The sequence below is a fragment of the Vidua chalybeata genome, chromosome 1 (assembly GCF_026979565.1).
Source record: "Vidua chalybeata isolate OUT-0048 chromosome 1, bVidCha1 merged haplotype, whole genome shotgun sequence".
In the NCBI taxonomy this organism is placed as follows: Eukaryota; Metazoa; Chordata; class Aves; order Passeriformes; family Viduidae; genus Vidua; species Vidua chalybeata.
The window spans coordinates 14,571,372-14,595,970 of record NC_071530.1 but is presented as its reverse complement, the minus strand read 5'-3'; the positions used below and the strand labels follow the sequence as shown (position 1 = coordinate 14,595,970).

The 24,599-nt window shown below is 39.0% G+C and overlaps 1 protein-coding gene across 2 annotated transcripts in view; it reads right to left on the bottom strand.

The window, feature by feature from the left end:
• Positions 1-16,779, bottom strand: part of KIF5B (kinesin family member 5B) — a 33,550-nt gene extending 16,771 nt beyond the window's left edge. Inside the window, exons 1-11 of one of the 2 annotated variants that reach the window (XM_053941461.1) lie at positions 16,446-16,779; positions 8,968-9,055; positions 7,319-7,392; positions 6,792-6,896; positions 6,336-6,384; positions 5,981-6,036; positions 5,786-5,873; positions 4,272-4,396; positions 2,683-2,787; positions 2,143-2,288; positions 227-375 (exon numbers count right to left, since the gene is read on the bottom strand). In XM_053941461.1, the coding sequence (XP_053797436.1) occupies positions 227-375; positions 2,143-2,288; positions 2,683-2,787; positions 4,272-4,396; positions 5,786-5,873; positions 5,981-6,036; positions 6,336-6,384; positions 6,792-6,896; positions 7,319-7,392; positions 8,968-9,055; positions 16,446-16,571 (1,111 nt within the window). In that variant the 5' untranslated portion in view covers positions 16,572-16,779. The remainder of the gene's footprint in view (positions 1-226; positions 376-2,142; positions 2,289-2,682; positions 2,788-4,271; positions 4,397-5,785; positions 5,874-5,980; positions 6,037-6,335; positions 6,385-6,791; positions 6,897-7,318; positions 7,393-8,967; positions 9,056-16,445) is intronic. The other variant, XM_053941469.1, reaches the window with a different exon arrangement.
• Between the last annotated feature and the right edge of the window lie 7,820 nt (positions 16,780-24,599).

Below are 24,599 nucleotides of genomic sequence, written 5' to 3'. Positions count from 1 at the left end.
ATTGAACAATCTAACAGGAATACACTTTCAGACATTTTTGTCATAACACAATTATCAGAAGTTATTTCAGTTACAATAAAGCGAAAAATATCATGTTCTAAAGCTGACTTACATCCTTATTACTGCTTTGCATAGTGCTCTTAGCTATTTCTGGTAGCCTGAAGACTATTTCAGTGTGTGCTGTCTTGTCTAAAGTTTGCAGAATAATAATATAACTGCTTCTTACCATTCCTCCATCTGTTGAGCTCATTTTCCAGCCACTGTATGGTGTTACGCAGAGTCTTGTTTTTCTCTTTTTCCTTCTCATACTTTTTCTTCCACTGTTCTGCAGTGAGCTCCACATTGACACAGACTGTGTTCTTAATGGTCTTTGCTCTACACAGAGAAAGCAAAAAGCTCTGAAACTTCATTTTCAAATAAAGGAATTAAAGGTTACTAAATAACATGTTCACATATCACTAGTGAACACATAAACATTCCCATCTCTTCCAGAACCTTATTTCTATTCCCCGTCAAGTAACTATTCTTTCAATTGGATTGATACAACTGTCAAAGGACAGAGCAACACAACTTTTGGGAAGCTGAGAAATCTCAAGCTGATTGAGTTGGAAAAATTAAGCTGCATATCTTCATCTGAAAGAACTGAGGTCAGGACAGTTGTACACAGTTTTGAACAAAGGATAGTATTCCACATCTAGCAAACACTGTCCAATAGAGAGGACACTTCTAGCATGCTTATCTAAGAAACAGCTCATTTCAACCAAAAAGTCTATTTACTAGATCTCCACTAACCAAAAAGGTGTTACAAGCTACTTAGGTAAAGGCAGATGTGAGTGTCTATGTTCAGGTGAATTCCATTAAATTAGGTTTGGAGACAAAACTACAGGTACTGATAACATATTCATGAAGTAATGTATGGTTTTCACTATAGTGCCATACCTCACTTATCTCAGTAGTTTTCCTGTTTGGTCTTCTACTAATGAATATCCTACTCCAAAATTCAGAATAGGAAAAAAGCTTACCGGCAGTTAAACATCTCTCTTGCCCTGCATTGACTCCAATAAGGACCCTTCTGCAAAGTCTTAAGGAGACATTACTACTAAAAGAGATATGATTTTCTACTGCATTATATGAATATTACATAGCCTTCAGTTACTACAGCTGAGAGCTTCATCATAAATTTGATATCCCTAGGAAGTTGAATTATTATACTGGACTAACTATAGTAGCTGAGACAGGAATGCACTCTGTTAACTCCTGAAGACATCAAGAGCACAAGGCAATGAAACTACATAGCTGCAGCTGGAAGACACTTTCCAGTAGCTCATTCACTAAATAATAAAAGGAAAAGACCTCCTACCTTCTAAAAGGAAACCAAAAGCCTCCACTGCTGCAGAATGCAGACATTACTCCACGCTCACTAACTATTCATATTCTGCCAGATTTCTAATGTGGTCTATTTTCCATAATACAAAACTTCTCAGAGAACACCAGTAGGAAACTATCTTGTTGGACTGAAGTGGAAGAGGTATACTAACATCAAAGACCAGGTGGACTAGCAAAACACTTACTGGTTTTGTAATGTGCTCCGCTAAACGGTGTGATTCAATCTAGGGGTCAAGAACTGGAGTATAACAAAGCAGCAACAATAATACAATGGTAAAGAAAAACCACCTAACAAAGTAACTAATTGGAAATGAGTATGTATAAATTCAGTTACAAATTACATAGGAATTCACATGTATAACTTCAAAGTTTACTGGACTGTTAGATACAGATCAGAGAACAGACTGTCCTGGCAAATAAAGGATTCAACTTACCAGGGAAGAGCCGCTTCCTACCTTCTTCCACTTTAGGGAAGGCAGGGGACGGGGAAGTATTTATAGCCCTCCAAGATTTTACATTAAACCACAATTTGAACCAAATTATATGCTTCTCCTGAAAATACAGTCTTCAGGATCCTGTCTGGTTTAAGGATTTTTATATATTATGAGACAAGATAGATCACAACACTTAGCCATGTATACACTGAAGAATTACACAAAGAAAGTAAACATTCTAATTAATTTGGTTCAGGAATCTTAACAGAGCAGCTTACTTATTTCTCAGTGTGTATTTATTCCTCTTAAGTCATGTACTCACCTTTGGCCAAACAGAAGAGTAGATTTAGTTTCAGATTCATTGTAAGAAGATGGAGAACAGCAAATAACAATAGTGGTTCTGCAATTACCCCCTAGTGAATCTTGAAGGATTCTGGTCATTTTGCTATCACGATATGGAACATATGTCTACCAAGGAAGAGGTTACATGATCAGTCATGGGTTTTCAGACACATTTAATTTGCTGAAATATGAACTACACTTTTGCTAGGTATGACCTCATTAGAAAGACATTAAATTCTACTTTAATTCATTAATCATAAGACTGAAGATCCATGGGATGACAAAATTTTATTTCTATGTTTGGTAACCTTTAGAGCACAAAGAAACTTTCAGTATGATGCTCAGGTCCCTCAGCATTAAATGTAACTTATTAATCTTTACTGTCAATACAGTACAAGAGTAATGGCCACCTGCAATGCACTGGCTCATATCACTGAGATTGGTAAGAATTTCTGCACAGTATGTTCAGAGATGCAAACTTTCAACCTTTAAGTAAAAAAAGACAAAAGAGAACACTTACACTGCTTTCAGCCAGGGCTGAGATGACATTTCCAAGAGCAGACAAAGACTTGTTGATGTTCTTGGCCTCATCCAGCACAGCACCTTCTGCTCCAGTTTTACTAACCTATACATTATTTCAGGACATTACTAAATACATCTTCAAAAAATACCTTCAACATTTAAGAGAAAACTTATGTAATTTCCCCACTTATAAGTCAGTCTTCCTAATTTTATGAGGTACACATAAGCAAACTCTTAGACTCTTTCCCCAATTCATTATAAATTTCTCATTCAAAACTCAGTGTCTGAAGACATTTCTCATGTTTTTAACTGAACTAAATATTCTCCCTGCAAAGTGCACCTTTTGTAGTAGATAAATGTATAGTTAATAACTTCTGTCAAATGAACAACTTCAAAAGTTTTTTGAAGTCTGTAAAAAAGATTAATTCCTTAAAAGTAAATAAGCATTAAAAATAGTTTGTCCAGAAATCATCCTTAAAACCAAACTACCTCTCCCCTTTAAAAACCCTAACAAAACAAACCCTAAAACCCAAACCACATACCACTACTACCCCTGGAAAATACAGCAGAAAATCTTCACAAGCATAAATCTGTGAGAACAGATTTTAGAGGCAGAATCTGACCTACATGAGTGCTCTAGGAACTTAAGTAAGTAGCAGAAACATGAAAAAAATCTGACCTGATGCCATTCTATTTACCTTGCCTCTTTTGCCTCAAGGGCTGAATTTGACTTACAGTTCTGTAAAACCTACCTTTACTGTTTCTACCAAGCTGTGACCATGACTACAATGAAACAATTCTACTTCCCTGCATATAAACTGATACAAGGCGTTAGGAAACTCCAAATATTTCAAAGGGACTGGGGAAATGCACCAAAGTAAAGTTTGAAATGCAAAGGAACTACAGACAAAGGAGACCTGCAACCCAGTCCTCTTCTTTAAAAGAAAAAAAGACACTGACTAAAGAAACACATTTCAGAATAAATACAGGATCAGAGACAACAATAAGGTCATAGAACAATGATGTAAGGAAAAACAGCAGCAAGCAGAAACGTCTGAAAAAGCCAAAGGCAAAGATAGGTATAAACACAGAAGCAAAGATGAAAACAATGTCAGAAATGCAGTTCTTAGAAGACTAATTACAGTATCTATTTCCTTCCCTGCTTTAAGCTACTGATACAGGAAAGCAAGCTGTCAACCAACGTTAATCAGATTTTCATATTACGAAACTTGGTATCACTACATAAGAAAATCCAGATATTCCACAGCCATAAAACTTTATTCCTGTACCTGGCTAACCCACACATCTGTAACACTTTTTTTTTTTTTTGCACTCTCAGATGTTGAAACTGAACTTTACCCTCTTTCCCCACCCTAGTTCAGATTTACAAACCCTCACTTTCAGAAATGGGGATCAGCTTAAAGTGTCTAACAGCCAAGCCAGCCTAGGATTCAGAAACCATGTTTCAACATCAAAATTAACACGCCTCAGAGATGACAACTGAACCATCAGTATTACACTAATGTAAAATACTTGACTGTAAAGAAAAAACACTGTTTCAGAGTAGAAAGAGAAACTTATAATTACCTTCTCACTACCTGCCAAGTCCACAAGGTAAAGTTTTCCACTTAGTTTCTGTTCTGTTTGAGTATTCTCTTGTTTTACATTAATAAGAAAAATACTATGACTCCGGGAGCTGTGTTCATTCATATCTATAATTCAAAATAAACACATCAAAAAGATTTGTACAACCTTAAAACAACACCTCCCCCACAGTGCAGCAAGAGATCCAAAGCTAATGAAGCTGTATAGTGTAATCTCTCAATGGCAGCAGACCTAGAGGCAGCAAAACCAATGGTATCATCAATTGGGTAAGAAAGATCCAGTTTTTCCTTGGACTCCTATTAATATCACATAAATTCACTCATCAGGTTTGCTAGCTTGTCAACCATGGATTTCACACATTAATTTACTTTATTAGAACAGAAAGTATATTTAGGTCTTAATAGGAGATTCTTTTGTAGACTTCCAGTGTACCCCATTTTATCCTTCTCTAAAAATTTTAACTGGCCATAGCCTTTCATTCCTGTCTTGTACTGCCCCCTCTGCTGTGAAACATTAAGAGAAAACAAGGCTTGTTGAACTTAAAGTATTATTTTAATCCAGTAACAAAATTTAATCTGAATGAGAACATCTGGCCATTTCTTCTCCCTTTTAAGTATAAATCTCTCACAGTTTTAAAAGTACTGGCTTACTGATGTTAAAGAAGCACAGGACACAAAATAATATTCTATCCAAATTTTCTTAGTGCAGTCCCCATTTGAACCTTTTTACTTAGGAGCGATGAAGCAAAGCCACAAGACTGAAACATTCCTTAGAAGGAATATATTATTTTTATTTTTGATCCTTAACCTAAGAAATGAGAAGAAAACACTTATATTTTCTTAATGACTGTATAATCTCTCTTTCTGAATAAAGAACTAAACACAGAAAGTTTGTAAAACATCCTCAAATTGGCTCTGAGACATCTGACAGTCACCTCAGTTGCTAAGAGCTCAAGTTGCATGCACCTACATCTTCCCTTGTCTTCTCTAACCCCTCTGTCATTTCCAAACCCTGCTCTCTGTGGGAATTTGGAGACCTATGGCATGGCTCCTTGCAACTCAGTTGCATGCTACAGCCAAAAATCTTGGGATGATGCTTAAATCTGCAGCAGGTCTGAATTCTGATCAGCTGCTCTTAGAATATGCAACAGAATGATCAAATTGTAGACAAGCCACACTTACAGATTTCTAGGTTAATTGAAACAAATTCCACAAACTGGGATTTTGCACTACTCCTAAAGCAGAACTACACCTTTTTCTCCAGTGATACACAGTTCCTCACTGATGACTTACTTTCTCTTTTCAATCCCAGTCTAAGAGCAGCATGATCTAACCAGAAATGAACTCAAATACTAGTTTCTGAAGTGAAACTGCTTATGCCAGACCCTTTCAAACACCTGAATTATTTAGCTCACTATCTGTGCCTCCCTTACTTTTTTAAGGCATACCAGAAGCAAATAGATCTATCACTAAAAGGAAACAGAAGATGACACTTACTTGTAACTGCTACGTGTCGATTTGATTTTCCTTCATCTATAGTATCCATAACTTCTTCTGGACTACATACAAAACGCTCTGTGCAACCCTTTGGAAAAAAAGGGGGGGGTTGTGAAAAATAACACCACATAAACAAGGCACAAGTAAGTGGTGCACACTAGAGGAGTGCAAGATGAAAATATGACTGATGCTCACCTTTACATAGGGAACTCTATTTTTGTCCTCATGAACTGAAAGATTGGTCTTTGAAACTGGAAGAGAAAACATTCCAAAGCTAAGGCAAAACTGAATGAAAGCACTGCTTATAATGCATGCCTGAGTCATAAATGTTACCTCTCAGCAACACCTGACAAAAAACTTAACGTGTAAGAAATCACCACCACTGCAGCTTTAGTAATATCTTATAGAGGAGCTCCATGCTTTCCCATTATGATGTACCTTTATCATGCAAAGTTATTAGCATAATGAATACCTAAGTAACATAAGGGGGTTTTTAACATGTCCCTCCAGAAAAACTTATTTTATAGTTCAATACAAATCAAAGTCTTACCGTCCAAAAGGTCCCTTATTTTATCCAAGTATATTTCAAAATATGACACCTAGAAGTAAGAAGAGGAAAAGAGATACATCAGGAGGCAAAAATGCTTTGCTTCTTGATCACAAGGATTCAGTATGATTACTACGACCTCCCACATAACGCTACATCCAGCTCAAGTCCTTAAGGCTGAATTAAAATACATCTTTAAGAAGAAACTGTTTTGATCAGAAGTTTCAATCACTATGAGCACTGCCACAGGTTATCAGCATAGCTTCCATCAATGTTTACTGGAACAAAATGAAAGTTTTAACATAATTCTTCTTTAGGAAAAATTAGTTACTTCAGTAATAACTCAGGTTATCAGGTTTCCAAGTTACAGGCATTTGAAACAGATACAGAATATCCATTTACACACAGACTACCTTCAAGTTTGAATACAGATTCAAGTAAAAATCAAGAAAAGTTTACCTTAATATGAAACTCAAGATTCTCATCCATGGAGTAAATATAATTAAAAATATCTTGCACTATTCTTGGAATAATGCCCATTCCATCTGGGTCATGAAGCTTCCCCTTAACAGAAAAAGACAGAATATAACAAAAATTTCATACTCAATCCAGCACTACAAACAGTATTCAAACACAAAACATCTGGTTCAGTTTAACAGACAAAATGCTGACAGGTATGATGCACTTACTCCATGAAGTAAAGTGAGTCCACAGTTCCCCAAAAGTGAAAAGAACAGCCTCAGAACTCTCCCTAACTACAACAAGTGAAACTATGCTATTGATATTACTCCTCTGTTTCTCATCCTGCTACTGAGTGTGAAAAAAACCCACTCTAATTGCCATTCTCAGTCCTAAAAAAAAATAATGGGATATCAAAATGTTGCAAGAAGAAAACAAGCTGACATCTTATTTCTACAAAGCAAAGACTATTATGATGAAAAGACATGACAGTGACAGTAAGAGAAAATTATTTTAACATTTCTTACTTCCATAGTGTGTGTCTTTCCAGATGATGTTTGCCCATAAGCAAATATTGTACCATTGTATCCCTCCAGTACATCTAAAGGGAAAGAGTATTTTCATTAGTGTTCATTTCCTTCTTCTAAAGGTAAGTTGAATTAAGCAGAATGCAAGCAAGCAGGTCCTAAAATGCCCAGCAAGTTAAATCACTCAGTGTCTGGGAACCTTGTGCTAGAGTTAGGGGGAGGGAGGGTGTTCATCCCTACATATTTTAATGCATTTTGCCATCACTGATAGTGTCTTAGAAGCTGGCTGATTAGAAGCACCTGTTTCTTCAACCAGAGAAATCAAGACTTCACATTTAGGAAAAAAAGGAAATAGATACAATTGCCAGGCTGAACAGATGGTCTTTGATATCACAGAAGAAACCAAATAGGAGAACACCATCATATTTTCTGCTTTCAGGAAAGTTTAATTGTCCAATTGTGATGACAATGAGCAATGCCCTAAGTTTCAAGCATCTTACTCTTAGGTCATAAGCTTCTATTTCAAATTATGAATGAGCCAAGCAAAGTTTTAGATTAAGGGGGGAGGGGCTTGTGGGTTGGCTTGTTTATGTGTAAGTTACTCTAAAATTACATCCTGCAAGCAAACTTTCATTTTCCAAAAACAAGTACGAGGAGATACTCCAAATGGGGAGGTCTTTGCCACTCCACCATACTCATAAATGCATTTCTCTCGCCACTAGACCTCATTTGCCAGTTGATGCAGCACAATTGAGAAATGCCACACAGAGCTCAGAGTCTTACATGAAGAAAAGGGGCAGCATTACAATTCTTAGCTACATTCAGTTTTCAAGGAGCAACCTTCTGATCTGAGCCTGATTACTATTTAACTCATTAATGGGTTAAATACTTGCAGCAGCATGAATTTCCCACAGCAATTTACTTTTCTAATGATGAAAAACACAGTATGTTTACCCAATATTCTGTTGGTATTAACTAATAGTTGGTATTTCAGGGATTTCTGACAAGGCTTTGTATAGCTGTTTCGGAAGCTGGATCAATTAGAACTTATTGATGCCCTCAAGAAATGAATCAATTTTATTTTCAGGGAACTAGCTAATTGCTTACTACAAAAACTTACTGTGGCATATCCTTCTTTGCGACAAGACTTGATTTTCTGAAGGTACTAGGCTAAATCTGAGAATTCAGTTTTGGAGAAATTGTATACCCTAGCATGCACAGCAGTAACTCATATTTCACAATTTTCATTTCCTCTTGCATTCCTCCAAACGAATTTCTGTATGATGTTTGTCACCAGTAAATTTGGGGGGACTTGGGGATGGTAGATGACACGTCTCAAACTTATTAATAACAGTTATTATGTTTAATTTCTGACAAATTGTTTTAAATTATCATTGCAGAGAACTGTAAAAAAAAACCCAAAATGTAACAGGTAAATGTTATCAAACGTTGCAATCAACTGAAACAGCAGGTTAAGCACTGACATAATTTATTAGCTCAACTACAGGATGACTGTATGGTGCTACAATCATGTTGGCACTTATTAAGCATTCCAAAGATAAAAGGCAGCAATAGAAGTATTCATTTCCAACACTGAAATCCACAGGAATATAAGATTTTCTTATGGTAAATTTGCTCTTTCACCTTACCTTTGACAATCTTTTTAGCACAGTCATTGTATACTTGTTCTTGTGAAGTGTTCGACTGGAATACACGGTCAAATATATATGGCTTGGACTGCAAAAAAAAAAAACCAAAACAGAAGAGTTATCAAAAAATGCTGGAAGTGGAACTGGAAGGTGTTTGTTAATAGTTTAGAAGTACTCTACACTGTCTCAGCCCAATCTTCTATTTTAAGCACTTGAAGACTGTAGTGCGGAAATCAGCTTTCATAGTGTTGCCTAAATCTTCACACGCCTGCTTACAAGGAAGGCCTTGAATTAAATAGATTTGGGTTCAAAGTGTTATTTACATAGTTCTGCAAAATTACTCTGCCACATGACCTCAAGTTACTTGATTTACAAGGTAAGCCAATGCCTGGTCTGTACATCTGAGAACCCCTTATTCTCACCTACCCTGGTAGTAGTTTACTCTGGTAAACTCAAATTATTAAAAACATACCCCATGACATAGAATATCTGTCTTGGTAGTGTTTCTTGAAAAAAAATCAAACAAAAAAAAACATTCAACATAAACTATTGTGCCATATAAGACATCCTTTAAATAAAGACCCCCAAGCAGAAGAAAAGGCACTACTGGGGAAGGGAACCTTTCACAAGACTCATTTTGGAAAAGACTACATTAGGAAGATCTGACAGAGTTTTGAGAGGAATGCTGGATATTGCTTTGTTTTAGAGAAGAGATTCTCATAACAGTTCTAAGCAGCTGACAATCCATTAGGATATAAATGATTATGCTCATCTTACAAAGCTCAAATTTTTGTAGCATTTTCAGAGCTTGATTTTGTAGGTAGCCAAGCAGATGGGCGAAGTTTATGAAAAACCTAGGTCAGTTAACACTGTTAAACTCCCTGCAAATGTTAAGTGTTCCATTCTGCCTAAATTTAATTCATTATCATCCTCCCACAAGGATATTCTGGAATTGTCTCTCCAGCAACGAAACAAGTATGGTTTCCATCTTTTACCCACACACATTTGCATTCCCTGGCCTGGCCTTCCATTTGTGTTTTAATAACATCTAGCACCATACCAAACAAAGCTTTTTGAGACTAAACACATTTATCTGAGGCCTTGAAATCAGGTTGGATGAGCACTCTCCTGGAAAAATAATTACAGCGTTCACTGTATAAATATGTTCAAGAAACCACAAGACTCAGTAGGCAGAAACTGTCCCTAAGGGCTGAAGTTTGTCAGAACACTTGTTTCACAGCAGGGAAAACACCACCCTTCTCTATTACTCATTTCAGCTTCAAAGACACCTCAAATACCTATGTTCTACAGGTAGAATTGAGGCCGTTAGATACACCAGGAGGGAGGCAACTAACAAGTACCCCTGAGGTAAGAAAATGAAGACTGAGAACACATTACACAAAAATGAAGATCTTGTAGAAAAGACGACACCATCTTTCTCACTAGCAGTTGTAGTTTCAAAAAGCCTCCAATTTCACAGATATCAATCAGCTACACTACACACTGCAAGTCAGCTACACCACAAACCATTAATCAGCTCTGTTTCATGCTCTAGTGCATATTTATATGCACTGAAACAATTCCATTGTGGAACACAAAATCAAGCTGCAAGGCCTTCACCTGGGCAGTATTGCCTTTAATGGAGCTTGTTTATTTATACAGTGAAAGCTGCGAAGCACATGACCAATTTCAATTTCCCTCAAGTTAACAATTGCTACCAATATACAAAACTTAATTTTGGCCAAGAGAATCCTCAAAAGGGGTCCTGTCACTTGTCATTTCTTCATCCTTTGCATGTGGAAAGTGGAATATTTTCTCACATATCCTCATTTTTTATCACACCTATGAAAATCCATATTAGTGGCATGTCCCTGCTTCATCATCACTGAGTCAGTATCTAATCAAGTAAGTTTAGACAAGCAGGTTCCAAGATAATTATGTTTTAAGAATGCAAATTACTCCCACTCAGTATGGTTTCACATCTTTGACATATACAATGCTATGTCTTATCACTTCTCTTCATAGTCTACTTTCTGCAGTAAACAAAGCTAAAACAGTATTACAGGGATTATCATGCCCTAGAAAGTCTCCTCATTACCTTTAAGAGATTAATCAAGAAAGATTAAAGTGTCAGATATTTTTTCTGCACCAGATGACTTTTCTTCCCCAAGCAGTAAACAATCAGATCTAATGATGAACTGAAGACACAAAGGGCCCAAGCAGCATTACTGCGTGGTGTCCCTAACAGGGGCAGTAGCAGTGTCACCAACACAGTATGAGGCTGCTTTGACACACTCCAGAAATTTTCAGAAACTGGTGCTCAAATTCTGTTAGAAATTTAGTACATATGGCCTTATAAGCAAGGTCTAAAATACCAAGCAAACAAGCAGCACTTGTAACTTCCTCTCTCAGACTCTTTTAGTTCCCTGCCCAGCATTTCTTTTGTCTGCAGTCAACCACAAGACAACTGCAGCTCCTGCAGTTGCCTTGCACTTGAAGGGATGTGGTCTCACAGCAAAACTTTCCAAGTGCTCTCACAGCCTTCAGAAAGGTGCAGCTGCCAACATGATTTAGCAGTAGTTAAACTGAATCTTAATAAGGGATAATGCTGAAGTACAGTTCCACAGCTAATTTAAAGACTAGTTACCCATTATATAAAAGAATGCTCAGCCAATCTAAATTATACAAAATCTGGAGTACATGTGAGTTTCTGTGGAAAAGTTTTTTGTCAACATATGCAATGAAGACTACAGAAAAATCTGCAATCACAATTACACTGAAAACTTACATCAAAAGTCCGAGAAATACTAGAAGTTATCTGCATAATTGTAATTTTAAAAATCCCTTATTACTATTGCAACTTTCCATAAAGTACAGAATTGGTTATTCATAAGATCACCTGAGTTTACCTTACTTCTTATGCACTGATATCTGAAGCAAAGTCAGCAGTAAAAAATTCACTTGAAAAATCAGTAGCATATTTTTCTACCACAACACATGCAGAAGCTCTTTAATGTTTTTTTTGCTAGAATGGACAGATAAAACAGTGCTACAATACCTACCCACGTTTAGCCTATTCTTGGTGAAAGCTTAAAGTAGTACATAATGGGCTTACTTTGCCTTTAAGATCTGCATCTATATTAAAGAATGTTCTTCACATCAGCACAAAATATGTTAAAAGATTTATCCAAAATGGAATAATTTCTGGAAAGTATGATGTCAGATACCTGACTCACTTCTTCCTATTACTAAGCTAAGGTATTGCTGCTTTGACACACCTAATCAAGTCCAACACTGTCAAAGGGTGAAAAGGCACAGCTACAAATTAATATTTTAATTTTAGGATAAAGAAAGAGGATTTTCTTCTTGTGTTAGCCTCATGCACACAAAAGTGCAGCTGATACAGAACAGTCAGCTGCACTTTTTGTCCTCTTTTTCTTATTTCTGTGGAAATACTGCAGCTCAAGTATTAACTTTTACAGCAGTTATTTATTGCTATAGAATTACTAAACCATGTGATTTAAACACTGTGACTAGAAACTCAATTTCCAGAATGGAAACAGTATTTTTTGAATAAATGTTTCAGCCAAACTTTTACTTTAGTAGAAAGTGCCTTCTGAAGAGAAAAGCAAGTACTGCTGTTTATAAAAACTGGCACTGAATTTCAGGACAGAAAACTCCAGCAAATATGAGCAAGGTGTTTCTACGCAAGTGGCTCTGCAGCCAGGGAGAAAAGCTCTGCCTTGACAGATTCCTGGACATCAGAATATTTCCTTTCTGTTAAATCATCACACCACTGTCACCTGAAAAGCACCTTCGTTAATTTAATGGAATAAATTAAGAAAAATAAATAGAGAGAAACATTGGAAGAAGAGTATTATTTCAGCTACAGATTAAGTATGAATCAGGAATTGCAAAGGTCCACTGTAGGCCTGATGTCTTTTTTTGGTCTCTAATTAAACACTGCTTTCTTTTAGCATTAGATAATAACAATAATAATAATAATATTAAAGTTATTTTAAAGAATGCATTTAATTTCTTGAATTTATACGGCCCAATACAGCCTTCAGCATTTTTCTTTTGAAAAACCTACTACTAAAAGCTGCAGTAGTACCAAGTGACCTTCATTACCTGATTCTAACAACTTTCTAACCTAGCTTTGTCTCATTTACGATACAACACTAGTTTAAAAGATAATGAAAAAAGAAAGCCAAATGTCTCAAGCTCTTTCCAGGATCACAAGGGTACATCTTAAACAAATATGAAAATACAGATAAGTAGCCATGATTCTTTCCTGAAAGCCATACAAATAAGGAATAGACAATTATCATTGCTAAAAACCTTTTGGACAGAGGCATACTGCCCATTTCTGTGCACACCCATAAGGCCTCACCACTGCAGCCACTGGGTAGTGCTGCTTTTGGTTCAGGCTTCAGTTCCAAACCCCAGAGTGTCACTGTATTCAGCAATGTATCTTTTGGGTAGTTTTAAGATGAACAAGACTAGATATAGAAAGGTTTTTAAAGATGTAGAGATACATTATGCAGAATTATAAAGCTACTCAGTTGCAAGCAGCTTTATGTTTGATAAAACAAAGGAGATAATCCCATATCAAACTGCTCTTCCTTCCTGGTCTATCTTACTCAAAGCCTGAAATCCACTAGCAAATTGCTATCAATTTTCACATACAGGTACATTTCTAATGGTTAACATAAAAGTCATATAATGAGTAATCCTATCATCTCTTTTAACAAATTCCTTATATTTAATTAACAGAAGAAGCCATTAGGAAAATATAATTAATATACTATATTTTATATATATATATATATATATATATATATATATATAAAATATACTAAGATGGAAAGAAGTCACCGGCAATTAAAAAAATTAAAAGTCCTTTACTAGTTAAAAAGTTTCATTCTGTGGAAAGACAATACTTTGTTTCAGAGTCTGCTCTTTATAGCAGACAAGCATCATATGTCCCCTCAAACTGCTGTTACACACACTGGCTATAGTTAAAACTCTTATTTTATCTAACACAGATCAAAATGACTCACTTGTCCAGAAAGACAAGGATGACATTAATTTCATAGGAGCTAGGAAAAGAAGGGAAGACAGCTAGCTCAGAGATGACAGGGGAGTAAAGGAAGGAGGAGGGTTTGGCTATAGTCACTGATTTTCTTCCCCACCCTCCTCCAGAGGAGTCAAATCTGCAGCCTGGTATCAGCTCTGCTTCCGCTGCCTCCCAGTCTTCACCTCCCATCGACCATCACAGGCAACTCCCAAGATCATTAAAACACAGGCAAATCCCAAGATCCACTGCTCCAGCCCCGAGCCAGGCACCCACGGGAGGTGCAAGTCCTTCAGGCAGCTGAGGGAAGCAGCTATAAAAAACCAAAAGTGGCTCAATTACTGCTCAACAGGCAGCAACAAGGGCAGAAACCAAAGAGCTGAGGTAACCAAACACACAGCTTATGGAGGAAGCCTTTCAGACACTGTTTCATGAGCACTGCTTCTGTTATCCTCCCTTGGGCAGTTCTGCAACACACAGAAAGAAGTGGTGCTTGGCTACAGGCTCAGCTTAGAGGGTCCCTAAATTTGTAACAACTCAGTCAAGTTATTGAAAACAAAACCACCAAACACAAGTTATTGTCAACAGTTTTACAGATTCAAGTAATAATTTTGAGGATATCAATCTTGTCCTACAGCCACCATTACAAAGACAAAAGCAGAGAGTATCAAACGTTTATTCAAATTTTGTGAAACAAGACACAAATACTGTCACTGCTACCCAATTTAATAATTTTGGGTCACTTTCCCCCAAGTCAGACATAGCAAGTCCTGGATCCAGGACAACTGGGAAATTTGTTGTGATTTTTTCCAAGGTGAAATCACCAAGGTACAGCTGGCAACACTAAACATCAATCCTGAGCAGAAAGCCCCACATGATCCCTCAGGAGCACAACGTCAAACTGTTCTACTCGGATACAAAAACACCTCAGCAAAATCTACATTTTAGGTAATTTTAAAATGCACCTAAAGAGTATTTTTAAAAGATAAGCTTTCATTTATATGAGGGCTACTGAAAGAAAATTTATTTTTTAAGTCAAAACACATCAAGGTTTCTACACTAAACTGTGGATTATAAACAGACTATGCAGTGTCACAATGAATGGGTATTCAGTGATGAAAGTGAGATTAGTCACTCAAGTTAAATTTTCCATTTTCCAGGATTGGTTCCTTCCTCTGAGTTTACCTGTACAACCTCAAGAAAAAGTGATGTACTCCAAGATAGTACCTTGCCAGCTGAAATAAACCCAAATTACCTCATTTCACAAGCATGCTATTGTTCTTGTCACTCCAGACTAATGGAATTCCATATTTTATTGACAAATTCAGCTGAATATTAACAGACTAAAGCACTAGTATTTATAACTCCTCTTACAAAAAAGTATTTTATTAAATTGCCTCCACTGCCTCCTGCAACTTCAGATATTGTGCAAAAAAGCTATTATTTTTAGCCTTAAAAAACAAAACATAAACCCCAAAAAATTTTAGACAGATAACTGGCCTCTAAGTTACTTTCAGCAAGAATCAGCAGTCTCTCATGAAATATATTTACATAAAAACACAAATTAAAAGTTAACAAAAACAAAACAAACACTGGGGCTAAAGTGTGTTTGTACAACACCAACCAAACCAGGCAACAAACTACTGTACTTTGTTTTTATATTCCAGCTCCAGATTGTAGCTAGCTATGATCCACTGAAGAAAAAGGAAAGGATTATCTTTTCTCCCGCAACATCCATACTGTTTTTAACAGGCCTCATACCTTGCAAGGAAACTCCACTTAAAATACATTTACGAACATGCAGTAAGGCAAATGGTCTGTTTATTCTGATTTAACAACAACAAAAATGAAGCTGTCAGCTGAAGACCGATGTACAGATCTTGAGCACTAATTCTCTGGAGCCTGCACTGCCGTTCCGCATTTCTTGCCCAAAACTCTCCGCAGGCAGCTATCGGGCGGCAGCTCCCACGCGTGCATTTAGCAGTCACTCAGCACGGCCGGACGGCCCGGGGAGCGCCCGGCCGGCGGACACTCTGCGGGACTCGCCCTCACTCCGCACCTCGGCACTTGGGCCTTTCGCTGGAGCCTCTGCCAAAGGTCTCCTGACCTGCCCCCACCGCCCTGTCTCCACAGCCCCTCTGCCCCCACCGCCTCCCATACCCAGACCAGCCCACCCCGCTCGCAGCTGTCCCTGCCCCCTTTCCCCTTTGCCTCGGTCTCCAAGGAGGCTGCTCCCCTCCCCGAGGCGTCCCCGCCCGCGGGCGCTCCCGAGCCCTCCCGCCTCACAGCGCGCCCATCCCCGCGGCGTCTGACCCCGCCGACCCCTGGCACCCCCTCCCTCCCTCCCTCCCTCCCTCCCGCTCGGCGCTTCCCGCCTCTCCCGCCCCGGGCGGGCCCTCACCGCGATGACGACGGTGTCTTCGCCCTGGAACTTAGCGATGTACTTGTCGCCTCGGGCCACTTCGGACTCGTTGAGGGGCCTGAAGCGACACATCACTTTGATGTTACACTCCGCCGGGTCCGCCATCTTAGGCCACCGCCGCCTCCGGGGAGCTCAGCTCCGCCGCCGCCAGCTGCCGCCGCCGCACCGCCCGCACCGGGGGTCTCGCAAGCCGCCGTGGCCGGGAAACCCGCGTCCGCCCCGGCAGGAGGGAAAAGGGAAGGGCTCCTTCCTGGCCGCCGCCGCCGCCTCCCGCTCTCACTTCCTCCCCAACATGGCACCGGCCATGGCGGCTGCGGCCGCGGGTCCCGCCCCGCCCCGCCGGTGGGGCGGGCGGGTGACGTCATCCACCGCAGCACCAGCCCCGCCCCCTGCCCAGACTTGTGCGCAGGCGCGGCACCGCCCACAGGTGGGCGGGGCGGTGCCCGCGGGGCCGCCGGGGGCGCTGGCAGGGGCGGGGCTGCCTCAGGCGGGCGGGGCTGCCATGGCACCGCCCGCGGCCGCCGCTCTTGTTGCCGTGCGCCTGGAGTCGTGGAGCCATAAACTCATCGAATCATAGAATTATAGAATTATAGAATCATGGAATCATCAAGGTTGGAAGAGACCCTTAAGATCATCAAGTCCAACTCTCAACCCAGCACTACCCCTGTGACCCCTAAAGCACTAAACCATATCACCCAGTATCAGATCCAGATGCCTCTTAAACACCTCCAGGAATGGTGACTCCACCACGTTCCTGGGCAACCTGGCATCATCCACACAGAATCAGGTTGGAAAAGCCCTGAGGTCATCGAGTACAATGTATGTCAACTAAATGCCACATCCAGTCTTTCCTTAAACACATCCAGGGACAGCCACCACAGCCTCCCTGAGCAGCCCATTCCAATGTCTAACAACCATTTCTGTGAAGAAATTCTACGGTCCAACCTGAACCTCCCTTGGGCCATCTTAAGGCTAAGTCCTCTGGCCCTGTTGCTGGTTGCCTGGGAGAAGAGGCTGACCCCCACATGGCTACAGCCTCCTTTCAGGCAGTTGTGGAGAGCAATAAAATCACACCCGAGCCTCCTCTTCTCCAGGCTAAACACCCCCAGCTCCCTCAGGCAGGATATGGGCAGAGGGCTGCAGGGACGAGCCTCGCTGGCCTCCCTGGTGAGGAGCGTCAGGCACCGATCTGTGCTGCCACCTCAGCTCCGCTGGCAGCTGGTGTCGGACAGGTGACATGGCCATGTCGGGCACCGATCCGTGCTGCCACCTCAGCTCCGCTGGCAGCTGGTGTTGGACAGGTGACATGGCCATGGCAGGCACCGATCCACACTGCCACCTCAGTTCCGCTGGCAGCTGGTGTTGGACAGGTGACATGGCCATGGCAGGCACCGATCCGCGCTGCCACCTCAGCTCCGCTGGCAGCTGGTGTTGGACAGGTTGGACATGCCCCAGCAGGGCATGGCACTGCTGGGGACAGCACTGTATGTGTGACAAAACTGAGGGGCTGAGTGTGAGGTAAAGGCTTACCTATGATACTTGGGATTTTTAGTTTGTTTGTTTACATTTCTTTTCCTCTGTTAGCTAAAAGGGAGAAAATGCACATCCATGAGGTGTTCACAGATGCCAGGGAGAGGCCAGTGTGCCCATGAGCCTCATTGCCTGTGTGCATCCTAGAGCTGGAACCCAGCGAGTGGGATCAGAACACACACAGCCCACAGCTCATGATGTCACCCCTGGGATGGAGACTCTCACCACCTCTTCATCCCAAATGAAAAAAAAAGAAAAATGAAAACCTGGACAGGAATTTCTTAAAGCTTAATTTATTGGAAGTTTTGTTTACCTATTTATTACAGGGGCTCTAAATCTAGTTGACCAAAACTTAGGGACTGTGTCTAGACAAAAACATCAGGTAAACAATTCTAAGAGAGCCCCAAGAATCTCACACTTTTACAGCTGTGCCTCTTTCATCCAAGAATGAATTTTCAGATTGGAACAAAGTACAAACTCACAGCTTGGCTGAGTTCAGCCAGTTTCCTTACAGAAATCATTATTTGTACTGGTAATTTTTCAAATAGCCTTGAAGTTAATTAAAAAAAAAAAAGGAAAAAATAATAGGGAGCCTTTCTCTTAAGTTAGTGTATTTTAGTAGGCCAGAATTACTCAGAAGAGCAGTTTTAAGTGTACTTAAAAGTACTCATTTTTCATTATAAAAAAAGGGGGAAACTACTGTGAATTTTAACAGGGACCATCTGTAATCAGATATCCCCCATTTTTAAGACTTCTCAGTTTAGGGATTTCAGTGATGTGTTTTTACTTAGGATAGGTGTGCAAGGCAAACACTTCAAAACTGCTCCACATGACAGAAAAATAACCTAATAATCTAGTTGCACTTACAGGTTCTTTTCACAGAGTAATGCAAAAAATATTTCTGTGCTTAGTTTATCTTATGAGGTAAGCTAAGTCTTCTAAACTGAGTTCGTGTTGTAACAAGTTTATTTTTCCTCTGTGATTAAAAATGCAGCAGGACTGTGCTGTCTTATTCAGGGCAGCAACAATGATGTGTCCACACCCATGAGCACATGTGGAAATAGTTGTCTGGAAAAGCCAAGATATAGGCGCAGTCTATAGAAGGTGCTGTGCTAGTCCACAACATCTAGCATATGAGATATACACAGACATCTGTCTACAGTTTTCAATAAAATGTTTTAAACATAATTGTTACTAGGTTTTACATGTCAGAAAACCTAGTTTAGTTGGTTGCTATTTTAGAAATTATTACATTGTATCTCAAGCAGCAAGATGTATTAATGCTTCTATCTCATCTATTTCTGGGATTATTCACAAGCTTATGGCTAGCAATATTCTTATGCAGCTGCAGGATTTGAATCCTCAAAGATTTCCTGTGACAGAAGGTTATTACTTTTATGAAAGGAGCCTGAATTATTTACTACTTTTTCAATTCATTTACTCCTGTACATAAGGAAAATAAATATTAGCTGCATGATAAACAACTTTGTGATTACTAGACTCACAGAAGTGTGTTTCACCTGCTGAACATCCTTTACCCTAATGTATTGAAGAAACTTCTAGTTCTTGTTATCCATAAGCAGAGGGGATGTATCTTTAGCTGCATTTACTGACATGTAGTGCCCAATGTAAGAACATCTCAGTCAAAAAAGAAACCTCATAATTACATGATTGTCAAGAAAATAGGTGCTTGGCCTTGTTTACCTGTTGAATGTTTGACAGAGCAGACATTCCACAAAGACAACACAGACACATGAGTAGATAATTATTAATTCTAACTATGTTGAAACAAAAGATGTCAGCATGTGCAAACTCTGGAGTAAGAACTGGCCACTCTGAAGCTGTTGGTTCTGTGCAAGCCCGTAGGAGAAGTGGCTGATGGTGTCCCATCCCAGCTGTGGGAGCCCTTGGTAAAAGTGCTCTGCTGAACCACACGTGTGCTCTCAGATCCCTGTCAGGGACTCTGCCATGAAGTTTCTCTTCTCTGATCTGTTGTTCAAAATAGCAACTGCTCCTTGGCATGACCTACTTAAAGACTGACACAACAAAGCTGTGTGCTCAAAGAGGGCACTGTGTTATCTCTACTGGCGCCAGGATGTGTCAGAAGAGCAGCCTTGAGGACTTGTGTTTAAAGATGTGGTCTCACGAAAACATGGCAGAGACCAAGCATCCTGGAAAGTTTCCCATTTTGTGGCAATAACAGAATGCACTTACTTTGCCAATTAAGATTATATTTGCTGCCTTGTATGTTGCTATGTAATGTGTGTAGCATACATTTTTTGACACTTAGGATAAGAGACTCTCTTTAAAGGTAATATATTATATTGAGAAAAAACTATATCTCAGTTGTCATAAAAAGTGAATTGTTTAGTTTTGTGTTTAAGCTTAGTATGCCCTATGTAGCTGACAATAAGTTTGGTAAAGTTTCTTAGTAAAGACCAACATGTTTTATTAAAGCAATTTATGTAAGGAATTTGTGTTGTTAGTTCACTAAACATGTTTCTTTCCATTTGTTAACTGTGCAATAAACCCCTACAAATTCTTTTATGACTTATGGCTCTTTTAGATCTTCAGTCTTTCCCAGCAATAAAAACCTGCTAAGCAAAGTGAATTGGCAAACCTAAGCCTTACAGGGAAGCTATATCGGGATAATGATGTAATTAACCTTCAAAATTGTTTCAGCAGAGCAAAAGTGATCTTGATTTGGTTTTAAAAGAACATTACATATTTGAATAAATCTTTAAACCAGGTGTTTGTGGGGAAGCAAATTAAAGCTGCTTCCTCCTGCCCTTTCAAGTATTAAATTCTGAGATTCATTGGTTGATAGCACTTGTTGGCATTCAGTGTGCCTAATGCAAACACAAGTACTCTTCTCATTTTAATTTGCAGTGTGCTGGGAAAATATATTACATGACGTCTGAGAATTTGAGGTGCATTCCAGGTCAAATTTATTCCAAATTTGCAAGTCAATTTGCAGGACAAAAGAGCGATTAATCTGCCAGATACAGTGTACCTCAAACAAAATTCTTGGTTGCTTGTAGCACACTCTGTAAATAAAGGCTATTAAGATGACTTATGAAGTCTAGAAACATTGCCTGACACTGGAACAGTGTAATTAAAATTAACAAAGTGTTATGGCTCAGATAGCTTGTGCAAATATATCTTAAATAATATAAATATATTTTAAGTCTCTTTACCAAGACACTGTGTCTGGTCAACTCAGCTTGAGGAATTCACTAACTGGTTTATTGAGATTAAAAGGTTGGTGGATGAAGTTCAATGGCCTTAGAAACTGCTGGAATCCAACTAGATAATTTTAAGCTCTTACCTGGTTGCAAAAAAACCTTCTTTTCATTCCAGCAAACAATATGATACGGAATGTATCTCCTGTCCAAATCAAGTTTTGGATTTTAGGTGACCTAGAAGGATGAAACGTGTTGAGGGTGTTTCTGCTGATACATGGTAACTTCTTCTTGGGAAAAAATGTAATTAATTAAAAAATCAGTTTTATTTCACTTTTTAGTTGGAAATGCATAAAACCTGAAAACCCTCTAATTTGTTCCTAATCAGCAAGATCATATTTAATATTCTGATGGCGATAGACTAATTAAAAGTAAAAGCAAGCTCTGGGAATAATGTCACATTTTAGATGTTTATTTCAGCTAATTTGTGCAAATTCATGCAAAAAAATCTGTCTGCTCACTACCTAAAGCATTGACTCCAATTCTCTTTGAAGAAGAAACACACTTGTGGACCTTGTTTATGTTCTTAACCATTAAAAGCATCCAGCATATGTTGTCTGAAACATCCTGTCATAAATCTCTGTTCTTAGTTGCTTTCATTGTTTATAACCCTTACTAAACTGATCACTGAATCTTAGCTTGCTGGGTGCCTGCCTGAAGCAAGTTTCTTATAGTTGTGCAAAAATTGATAATTTATTTCTTTTTTTTTTAAATTAAATTAGAAATGCCTTGTTTTCCATTGTTGCAAAAGGAAAACGTAGAATCCTTTCATGTGGGAATTATAAAAGAGAACCTAAAGACTGAAATTCAGTGGGGAGACTTTTGTAGGGCTCTGATTTTGATTGTCAAAAAACCAAAGCTGACATTGGGGGAAAAACCTCATATGAACATATTTTTTAGAGTCCTGCAGAATCTTTTATTGGAATTAAAACTCCCAGCCCATGCCCGCTGCTGTCTGTGCATCACTGAACAAATTATCTTGCTCCATGTCTCGGCAATGGGGGTTTAGCAGCCTTTGCTTTTTCGGTCTGTTTGATCTGAGAGCCAGAGCTGAAGGCAAGGAGCAGGACTGTCTTGAATTTACAGAAGGAAACAAGAAAAGTAGTTGGGATAGAAGAAGCAAAGTGGAAAACAGAAGTTTGGGAACACAGAAGAACCATGCAAAAAAGCCTGTGATTTCTGCAGAAACTCTTTCAGCATCAGGAATGAGATTTACAATCCCTCATTGTCTACTGTGAGCAAAGAAACATGGACTGAGCGCATGAAGCTTGGCACACTCAGAGGCACACCATCCTATAGCTGCCATAGGCTTTCTTAGCGGAAGGGGCAGGGGCAAAGTGTGATCATGAGAGTGTCTGTGTGGTTTATTCAGGTACTCCAGAAAAGAGCTGGCTGGGGCGCTGAAGAACAAAATTCATGCCAGTACTACAATATAGCAATATATAGAAATAGAGAGAAATTTCCAAGCTTTTTAAAGGACAAAGAAGTTATGCACTGAACAAGCTTTGCAAAAATTAGCATCTGAAGGGTTCAAAAGAGCATAAAATTGTTCTTGGCTGATCCACCTGTAAAGATCTGGTATTGACAGGAGTGGTGGTCTCACAATAACCTGATTTCAAACCACTGGTGGCTATGAACATTATTGCTTTGCACCTCAGGTTGCATACAGAAATGGCAAGAAATCCCGCTGAGATGATCATTCTGTTACACACTTAGCTGGTGGGGAAACTGCCATTTCACAGGAAGCAGCCTTACCTGAAATGTGAAATGTAAGTCAGCCTTAACTGTGTAACACCAGTGTAATCAGAATGCAACATCTTTCTTTGATTCTGTTTTGGATTTGCTCTTCTTTTTTTTCCCCCTATTTCTTCTCAATTTTGTTTTCTCCTTCTCTTCACTGCAGCATTTTTCTTCTGAAGGAGCATATCCTGATAACCTTGCCTGGAAGCAGCAAAATTATGGATAAAAGGTCTACATTTGAAATGGAAGCCTTGATTATTTCTTCAAAATGCAGCCTTGCTTTTTTTTTTTTTCTCAACTTTTAAATGGTAAACAAAAATTTAGGGAGTTCACAAGTTCACAAGTTACATTGTGAACTTTAAAGGATGCACAATTTTTGGATCTATTCTTAATTGTAAAGTGCCAGTCACATCTCCTCATTGGTATGGTCTATAGATAACCTTGCTTTATTAATGTAAATGCTTTTACCTGCCAAAACCCCCCCTCCACTCTGATATAATTTGGGTTAGGTCACAGCAAATTTGCAGTCCTTCAGTCCGCAAACTTGGAGAAAGAAGAGTGCAAAAAGTAGGTTGAATGAGAAGGAAATGTCAAGCTATGTACTTTTATGACCATAAATCTATATGACATGTATTATCTACCAAAATACATTAGTCATATATCCTGGGTAGTTCCAAGCACATCAGAGTCTGTCCAGTGGTCTCATATAGCTGGCTATAAGGGTGTCAGAAATGATATGCAATGTCCCATACTGAGTGTGGAAAAAAGTCCTCCAAGGCCCCTAGGTCTTTTTTTGCTGTTTTTTTTTTTTTTTTTTAAAGCTTTTGTCTTGAGATTGTGCGTGTAATTCAGCGAGACCTTATTTTCAGTGATTGATGGACTTTAAGGAGCCTTCTCTGAGACTTTTTCCTCTGCTGTTGTTAAGGGTATTTTATTGGACACTTGCAAGAAAAAAATCTAAATTTTCATATATTCATTCATATGGTTTTTGAATTTGAATTTAGAAGTATCAAAGGAATAAAAGGCCCCTAAATGTAGCAGTTAAAGCCCCATTTCTTCATAAGTTTCTTTAAAATCTAAAGCTCAAAAGACAGTAATATTTGCGAAATACTTTTTGATTTCTTAGGGAAGGATCTAAAAAGCCTGCTTGAGCAGACATCCCATCTTGCCCTTCTTCTTGTTTCTTAATTCTTGCAGCTAACTAGCCAAGCTTGTCATGCTTCTATTGGCCAGTGAAAATTAAAGTCAGAATCAGTTTAAGATAAGAGGGGTTTGCCTCCCACTGATATTGTTCTGAAAAATTATACCTGGCTAGATCTTTTTGTCCAATTCATGCATCAAAAAACACCAAACGTCAGAGGCTGTGACTGTTGAAGTAAAGCGTGTTTTTCACAGTCATTACACACACACACACACACACACGCAAAGTGACTGTAAAATTCAAATGTATTTTGTAGGGATAATTCTGTTTAAAAAGATAGCTTTTTACTCAGCAAGTTTGAAATATGCTTATACTCAAATTCATGTCTAAAATCTCTTGGCAAAATTATATTTTGTGAATCTCTACTTTAAAGCTTTGCAGAAATAATGTTGGAAGAGAAGAATCTAACCTTTTTTCTAG